This window comes from Neolamprologus multifasciatus, chromosome 8 (assembly GCF_963576455.1).
Source record: "Neolamprologus multifasciatus chromosome 8, fNeoMul1.2, whole genome shotgun sequence".
Taxonomy (NCBI): Eukaryota; Metazoa; Chordata; class Actinopteri; order Cichliformes; family Cichlidae; genus Neolamprologus; species Neolamprologus multifasciatus.
The window spans coordinates 25,437,015-25,446,707 of NC_140446.1; the positions used below are offsets into that span (position 1 = coordinate 25,437,015).

General features: G+C 39.0%; 1 protein-coding gene across 1 annotated transcript in view; it reads right to left on the minus strand.

Moving 5' to 3' along the window:
- gsg1l2b (gsg1-like 2b) overlaps positions 1–3,561 on the minus strand; it is a 31,058-nt gene extending 27,497 nt beyond the window's left edge. The window contains exons 1-2 of the mRNA XM_085169336.1: positions 3,003–3,561; positions 2,030–2,077 (exon numbers count right to left, since the gene is read on the minus strand). Coding sequence (XP_085025462.1) covers positions 2,030–2,077; positions 3,003–3,303 — 349 coding nt within the window. The 5' untranslated portion in view covers positions 3,304–3,561. The remainder of the gene's footprint in view (positions 1–2,029; positions 2,078–3,002) is intronic.
- Between the last annotated feature and the right edge of the window lie 6,132 nt (positions 3,562–9,693).

Below are 9,693 nucleotides of genomic sequence, written 5' to 3' on the forward strand. Positions count from 1 at the left end.
TCATGTTATGTTCATGTTTTTTTGCTTTTCAGTCTTTAAAATTTACACTAAACTTTATATTTTTGTGATTATCTCATTTTTAAAAATTAAATCAGATGTTATGATCAGTTACTCAGTACTCAAGTAGCCTTTTTCACTAAATACTTTTTTACTCTTACTTGAGTAATTTCTTGGATGGTTACTTTTTACTTTTAGTAAAACTATGTTGAGGTTGTGCTACTTTTACTTGAGTACAATTTTCTGGCTACTCTACCCACCTCTGTCTATAAATGACACAAAAAGGAAGATTTCTGACAGCAACTACGACTGAGTCAAACCCTCCCAAAAAAACATTGTTGTCAGTTTTTCTGGAAATAAAGAAGCAGGTTGGGACAGTGGAATAATCAGGCTTTGGATTTACATTATCCCCTCTCTTCCCTGCTGATGGTCTAGAAAATATTCCCATTTTTTTATGATAAAAAAATCATTTTTCTGTTTTGCTAAGTCTGGTACAATACGTATCTTCTCTGTCACGTCATACTGCCTCCTGACAAATATCATAAACTGAACTTTTATTATAAAATTCCGACTGAGAAAAAATGAATAAGAAAAACTGAGTATCAAACATAATATACATAACATATCCACTACGTGCTAGCTCTAATTAAAATTTAGGAGTTGAGATTTTGGGAAACATTTTTGACCCTGTGAATGTGACCCACAGGACGATCTGCTTAATTAATGGCACTGTTGGTGCCAGGAAATATGGCACAGATACTTTTCTCTTCTGCTTGGTTTACTTTAGGACATTAATAAATAGGACATAAATAAATAGGACATAAATAGTAGCTCATAGCAACGTTCTTTCTTTCCAACAGCCTGCAGAGGGTTACAGCAAGAAGTACAATTGTATCTAAGTCCATGAGAGCAGAACCCTGCTTCCTACTTAAAAATGACATCAGTTATTAGTTTCCTAATGACTTCATGATCTTAATCACGAAGTTTAATGTGCTATACAAGGTTTTGTTCATTTTTCTATGTGAGTCTCATTTGGGATCAAAACATTACTTATGATTTAGCCAAAATAAAGCCTCTCTTATCGAAACAGCATTTTGAGACAGTAATCCATGCCTTTGTTACTTCTAGGCTGGATTATTGTAACGCACTTTATTTTGGGGTTAGTGATGCGTCCATTAGGCGCCTGCAGGTTGTGCAAAAATGCTGCAGCACGTCTTTTAACTGGAACAAAAAAGTCTGAGCACATTACCCCAATTTTAATTTCACTCCACTGGCTACCTGTACATTTTAGGATTGTTTTTAAAATTCTCTTATTTGCTTTTAAATCTCTTAATGGCATGACAGAGATTTAAAAAGCAAACTCATGTTTAACGCACTTCCCCACTGACTCTGTCAGACCCAGAGACCAAGATCATCTTCCATTTGTACTCTGTGTGCTAAACACCGAGAATGCAACGAGAGGCAGATTTTAGCACAACGGCAGCGTTCGGGGCACTAATTAACTGGGAGAAAACCACGTGGATCTGATTGATTTACTGTTTTGGTTTCTTATTGCCTAGCAGCAGCACGAGTGATTAGGTCATCCACAACACCATGGTGTCACCAATAGCTGTTGATTTTTTTCCCAATATAGGATAATTATGTGAGAAAAAATCTGGGGTGGAACCTGACTCACTTTCAAATGACAGGAAGTCAGTGCTGATGAAGAAGAAGATGAAGATGAAGAAACAACATAATACATCACTTGGAGGCCTAAAGACGCTTAAACAAATGTCTAGAAAAAAATATCTGAAAGAGAGTCAGTGGAGAACCAAATGAGTTTGGACACTGACAAAATTACTGAAACGTCCACTTCAGATTCGTCTGCTTATTTAGAGTCACAAGAAAGCAGCCATGACAGAGATCTTTGGGTTATTTTAAGCCTTGAGATGACAAAACTAATAAAGGCTCTGATTGACTGAGAATTTTGCCAAGTCACTGGAAAAGTCTTTATTTGCAGTAACATTTTATATGTAAAAACAAAAAAACTTACCTCTTTCATTTGATGGTGCAACATAAAGGAAATTTCTGCAATTCTCACCTGTAAAAGAACGTAAATTAAACATTTAATTCATGTACCAAGCTGATAGCATGTCAGACTTCATATGTTTTTCCTCCATATTCCACAAAGATGAAGTTGCGATGTAAAATTTTAAAGAAAAAGTTCCAGTCTGTGATTATAGTGACAAGAACACCCAACCCCCCCTCACCCCATCTTAGGGTGCCACAGTCTTCTGCCTGAAATGCAGCGTATAGCTGTGTGCGGGCCAGAAATTCTACTGTCAGTGCAACAAATGCGTTTATGGTGGTCTGCACACAGACACGTAGTGCTTCGCTCAGCCGGCTTTTCTGGAACTGTCTCTTAAAACAGCTTTCACACTCAGTGATAGAAGAACCACTGAAGCGGGTGAAATATACCTTTAACCTTGCTTTGCTCATGTTTTTGCCCATAAAAACTATTTCAAGAATCAACATTACATATATTTAGTTTGCTCTTTTCAGGCTCCCAGACATGATTATTCCATTGTCTGCTTGTTTAATCATAAATATTACTAAATTGTGATTAATTAGCGTTTTATTCATGTATTTGTGTTTGCAATTTAAATGTCTTTGCGTGCACTGACATTACATCCTGAACCTGAGTTTATATAAATCTGCCTATGAACTTCTCTGATATCCTTTGAACAATGGGCACAAAAACCTGTTAGTTAAATATATTCATGGTCAGATTATGACTTCCTGGTGACATTTCCATATAATTTTCTCAGTAGTTTCCGAGATTAATCCCCAAATCCAGTCCTTGTTGATGTGGAACTGAATGTAAAAGTCAATGCATTAAAATCCGGACTTTTAATTTTATTTCATCGCAGCTGGAGCAGCACGTCTCCCTCCGTGACGCACCTCCTCAGCGCGCACAGCGGTCCCGCCGTCAGTCCGCCGTTACTTCTGTAGAAAACCAAACTTACCGGTCATGTTGATGTTCTGCTCGCAGGAGAACCAAATGCCGGTGTGAAACTTCCTCAACACGTACTTGTCCTCCCCGGTCTCCCAGATGTACTGCACCAGCCGCGTGTCGTTGAGGTTGGTGCTGTTGAACCTGATGCAGAAGGACTGCTTGGTGGTGACCGGTCCTGTGCAGAACGGCTTCACCACTTTCCGTGTCCCTTCGCACCAGTAGCTGGTGGTGAGAGCCGACACAGCCAGGAACAAGGCGAGAAAGTTCAAGGTGAGAGCCAGCGATGCTCTCCGCCGCCGGTCTATCCCCATAACGGCAGAGGGAAGAAGTAAAGACGCCTAACTTAATCCCTCGCCCTGCGAGACACCGGATTCTGGTGACTTCTCCTCAAATCCTCATAATCCCGTTATTCCCATTAATATCCTCGGCTAATTATCACGGTACATCTGGCTTCTTCAGCGCGCCTCTCGCTTCTGTTTCTCCACAGCGGCGGACTCTCTCATTTTGTAGGTTTTCTCCCCCCACTTCCATCCTCCACCCCCACACACACCCGGCGCACTCCCCCCTCTAGCTCTCTCACACACGAACTCTTCGGTGTCGGAGCTCGGGGCTCATTTGTTCCTTCTTGGTCCCTTTTAAGAATTATCACCACACGCCACAAAATGTCATAAAAATCCCCCCCAGAATTTTTGTTTCTTTAACGGCTACTTTTCCCTCTACTCGATCATTTCTGATGTTTCCAATGAACAACACAACAGGACCTGACTATGTACCAAGCACTCAGGAAAAATGGATGCCACAGTCATTTAGCCAGTGTTTTTACACTCATTGTGTGATCAGAGGATGCTTTTATGTTATTACTTTATTTCGATAACTCACTTTTTTGTCGGTTTAGAGCCCATTTATCGAAGCGTTGGAGGAGGTGGTATTTGTCAGAGTTTAGAGTGGAAATGTCGAACTATTTGGCTATTATGGATAAAACAGAAGAATAGGAATGGAAACAAAATAGAGCAAAAAAACCCCCCAAACAAAACAGCACAATCTGCCTTGGACAGTAGTGCATACTGCCCCCAGGCTGACCCTCCCAGTCAATAAATACTTTATTTTCTTTGTTTCACTCAATTCTCCTTTATTTTTGACACGCAGAAAAATACACATCATATATTCAGCTTCTTTAAGTACTTTATGGTTTTATCTTTAAGGTGATTCACATTAACCAATGAGAAACAACTTCCATATATTGGGATCCCTGTATGTGTTTGAAAATTGACCTCTGCTTTTGGCAGAGGTGGGTATTTAAAGAAAACTGCTATAAAACCAACTAAACTGTCACATTTGACACTTTTTATGTCATGACAACCACATATTGACAATATCCATAATATTGAAATGTCACTATAAAGTCATTAATGCACATATGATAATATAAAGTAAATTTGTAATTAGACTTTTTGTCAGCTTTTTTGCAGGTATAGTCTCATCCATGCACCTCTAGTTAATTTTGAATTGAATGAGTTTACCAAAAGAAGTACAACACAATGACTTGAAGAGACGGATTTGACATGCAGCAACTTGTGTTCATGTTATTGTGAATTTCATGATATTAGTCAAGTAGATATTGATTGGCATCCATACAGAAACTAGAAACATAATATAAACCACATGTTACAGCAGAATAGACTGCATCCCATTCAAGAAATGATCTGCGAATCATTTTTTTTTTACTTTTTCTTGTCACTATGTCAGATTTCTATTCTGTTGAGGTATTCTTGGTATAAATAATTATTTTCTTACCTGTTAACAAATACAAGATACCGAAGTACATAAAACGTTTTTTCCCCCTTGACTCAAGAATGTTTTTTTTTCTGTGAGATTTAAAGCTATCTCTAAAGCAGATATAAAATAACAGTGATCAGGCAAAAGGCTTGTTGCAGTTCGGAGAGAAAATTACTTAAAAAAATGCAAGGACAATCACCATGTGACCCATAGGGAACACACGAAGGATAGATGGAGGAAGAAGGTTAGCAAAAGAGTGGAAAAGGTTTGGTGATGCAGCAGGAAAGAACACTGGGTAAAAGTGTCTGTTCTGAAATGGCCAGTGAATTCATGCAGAGAAAATGTGAAGATGACCTGGCAGGAAAAAATGAAATATATCAAAATGTGACAAGAAAACAACAAAATAGAAATGAGCAGCAAATACAGGAAACACAAGCAAATCCTGATGCAGGGACTACAGAGTCAGACTAATAGTGTGGGGACATATGTTGACCCTAAACCCAGAGTTAGTGGGCGCTCTGCTAATCTGGCTAGATCACCATGGCAACATTTGGTTTAAAATCGCTACATTTTCTCAGATTCCTTTATCTCTGAGCAATACTAGCTCACATGTGCTGTATGAAAACCTATTCAGCCATACGTTTGCAATGCCAATGAATAAGGAAAATGCTTGAATCGGGATTGATTTGTTGCCAAACCCATTTTATACTAAAAGCATTGCAGGTGAGAATGTAGCTAATAAGACACAGATTAGAAAATGCATTAGACAGAATAGTCAACCAATAAAATTCACCTCACTTTTTTGTGATATATAACCTGTGTAAGGTGTAGAAGAGAAGATTGTGATTTATTATTCCTAAATCATCCGATCTCCACACAGCTGACCCCTGACTATTCAGTATTCGCAGGTCATCTCTGATTAATTGGAGAAAAGAAAAGAAAAGAAAAGAAAAATCAAAATTTTCCATATTCATGGAAAAATCACCTATTCGCTGATTTTTTTGTAAAGCATATCTTTACAAAAAATTTGCTAATGATGTCATTTTTTTGTGAGTAAATACATTTTTTATGATAACTAATTTTCAAATATTAACATGAATGTAAACACAGCAAAAATATCAATAACATGTTTTTTTTTCTTTAAAAACTTTCACTAAACAATGCAGAAATTCCCCAACACAAAGCTGTTTTTGGATGACGGTTTAATGTATATTTGGTATTTGACCAGTTAAAATAGATAGTTAGAAGTGTTTTTGGATCGCGTCTCAAACATTTGTGAATTTCAACTATTTGCACGCGGTTGTGGTCCCTAACCTGGGGGTCGATTGTACAGGAAACAAACAGTAGAGATTCTACAGTCTTTTGGGGCCCTAGGCCCCCGGGCCCCCACAACCAGCATTCATCACCATTTACATTATTCAAGTGTCTCTCCCTCATAGTTAAGACTAGATTAGCAGTATTTGCATTATATTTAATGCTATTTTCTTTCACCAAAAGCACCAAAAGTCCAAGTGACTTCTTCAGTTTCAGCTGACTGCAGGTTTCCCCAATCTTATAAACAGTACATTTGCATATTGACTGAAACCAGCCCACTGAAGGAACAATGGACTGCCAGGTCAGCTTCCTGCATTTTCAGTAAGTAGCTTGTGTTCTTGTAATTAGGTTTGTTCAAAAGAATCAGAATCAAGGAACGCGAAAGATACGCCCCGGATTGTGGATAGAATCCAATAGAATGATGCTCCCGACGGTAACACGCTTTCCAGCCGTGTATTCCACCCTAACCCTTACTTTAAGCCTAACCCGAACCATAACCTATCCCTAACCTTAACCACAACCTTAATCGCATTAGATAGTGTTTTCCAAAGTGATTCATGATGAGAAAGTAAAATAAATGTAGGGGAGACCGGGGATAGTTGTAACATTTTTGACATTTCTGTCTGTAAATTAGAGCTCTTTTAAGGTAGTGGATTTAAAATGTAATGCAAAGTATTTACATGTCTCTGCTATTAAATAGTGCAGCTATTTTCTCTGCAGCACAATTACCCATTGCATGATATGGTCTCAAACACAAAGAGTGAAATGTTACAATTAACCCCATAGTCTGGGTTAGTTGTAACATATCCTGGGGTGAAATGTAACACAATGAAATAAGGGTACTAACAAAACATTACCATGTAATCTTTGTTTATTCAACACATGAATGCACTTAGAGCCATTTATGTAGCTATGTGTGTGTGACAGAATGCAGAAATCTAGCTTTTGAACATATTCCAACCCCCCAAAAAAGACAAATTGTGGAATTTTCTGCAACTGAATATTTCATTAATTTTGGTTGGTCTTCCTTGATTTTGGCCTCATTGGCTCAGTGGGCATTATAACCTACAACTCTTGCACCAATTTTGAACATAACAATGAAGCTGAAAAAATGTAGTTGTTCACCAGCATTGCAATTCCATTACTTTTTATCATGGCTTACCTTGGTGTGGTTTGCAAAGTGCTTCAGAAAGATGAGGAAATCTGTTTCTTGCACCCATCTTGATTTATTTCCACTACCAATACTTCCTACTGGTCCATCTCTGACACAGTGGTCTGCATAATGTATGTGTGGGAACACAAACAGTGGAGGAATTGTGTTGCCAATAGCATTAACTGCATATACAAAAGCGACCAGTGAACCTCTCTCTGCTGATGTTTTTGCCCCAACTTGTTTAATATAAGTTAAAGTAATAGTGTGGTAAGTTGTAACATCTGCATTATTGTTACAACTGACCCAGACTGTTGCTGTTACAACTGACCCAGACTCATATAGCCATGAACTAGCTAACATTACAGCCAACGGCTAAAACATTAGCACTAAAGACCTACACACAATATCCCCATGGACATACAAATAACATAATTTAAGTTTGATGAGTTTAACTGCAAAGCAGATAATGCTATTAGAAATTGAAATAAAGTAGAAAAACTTACTTTTTGGCATACAAATGACTTTTTTTTGTGTTAAATTGTCTGTGTTTGACAAAATGTGCTGATTTTTCACATGTGATAGCAGAACTGAGTTGGGCATGTACAGAATGAGTCACATCATTTGAAACTTAGCCCTGATTGGAGAAATTGGAAGTGTTACAACTGACCCACGTTACAACTATCCCCGGTCTCCCCTACATGTGTAGATTCATTCCAAACAGTTCTCATGTTTCTAAACACGTAACATACAGAGGATTTGTCACATAGCATCGGTACGGTACGTTTTAGGATGAAAATGTGTTGACTCCACTTGCAAAATGAATGAGTGGAGTCAGGCGAAGAACCCTTAGGGGGTCGGACCTGTCCTACTGTCTCTGCAAACTTATATAGCTAATTATGGTGGGAATAATTAGTATTGTACAGCGTGCTGACTCTTCTCAGGAAAGCAAGAAGACACAGTCATATAAACATAATATTTGCACAGAGATAAGACCCTGCCCCATATATTAAGTGACTTTGGATAGTCTTGGTATTTTCACACCTACCTACAGCAGCCATTTAACCACTCTCATCTTGGTACGGAAGCTGCCAGCAGCTGTAAATCACTACAGAGGGTGGTGAAGGCAGCAGAGCACATCACTGGCACGAGGCTTCCTACCATTCAGGACATTTATCTTCAGCGATGCCTCCGTAAAGCTCACAGCATCATCAAGGACCAGAGCCACCCAGCACATCAGCTCTTCTCCTTGTTACCATCTGGCAGACGTTACAGGAGTCTGTCTGCTCGGACTACAAGACTTAAACACAGTTTCTACCATCAAGCCATACGACACCTCAACCACAACACTTAAACACACACAGCACAGTCCACAGGACGCACTCAAAAGCTACCCTGCAGCTTCACAAGTACTCTGTACAATCTGCACTGGTCACTCAACTTTATTGATATTTATATTTTAAAAAAAAGTGCAATACTGTAACAACTGCCACAAAAAAACAACAACTTTTGTACTGTTCAGTTTGTACTGCTGCTCATTCCTCATTCCTGCCCCCCCCCCCCCCCCCCCCCTCACATTCCTATTTAAGATTTTCTTTATTTAACCCTTTAAAGCCGGTCGGAGCTGCAAGCTCTGTTTTGCATAACTATTTTTAAATCCCGGTAGCTCTGCAACCACGTAAGCTAGCGCAATAGTTTTTTTTGCATATGAAACCGGAGGAGTTGTACTTACATCTTATGCCATCAGCTTGTCCTCGGTCACAGTTTCCTTCCACATATAGCTTTGCAAAAACTGCGAAAAAAGGACTTGCAGCAACACAAACATAATATTCCAGAAACACGCTTTGCCGATCTGATCAGCTGTTCATAACACGTCCTACATTGGAAAAGACATCAGCGCAAACTTTTGCATGTCCGCCATTACCTGCCCGAAACCGGAAGTGACGTCATTTTCGCGGAAATGTAGGGTTTTTTTTACCATCAGGGCCTCATGAGCCTATAGAGATTGAAAATGTGACGTCATTCAAGGGTAAAACCGCAAAGAATTCTGGGAACTCGTGGCAAGAGGTACTAGCGCACGCAGGCTTTCAATTGAAATCAGTTACACAGCAATAAAAAGAAACACAAAAGACTGTCAAGAAGCTGTTGTATTAACTGCAATAGCCGGTCGCATGACAGCCACGGGAAGCCGACGGGTAAAGAGATCGTTTTTTTATCGGATTACGTCGTTGAAGAGAAATTATTCGAGCCATGTTTCTGAAGTAAAAAGAGGCGACAGGTGGTCTGGATTGCAGCCATTCAAAGACCAAATATAACGTCCCAGAACACTCCAGCTCACAGGTTAGTCTGCTCCAAGCATTTCCACAAAGGTCAGTGTTTTGTAGTAGTTAATACGTCATTTTTCATAACATAATTGGTGATATAGGTTACAAGCAAGTCTGGCGCTGAACAGAAATTGTGG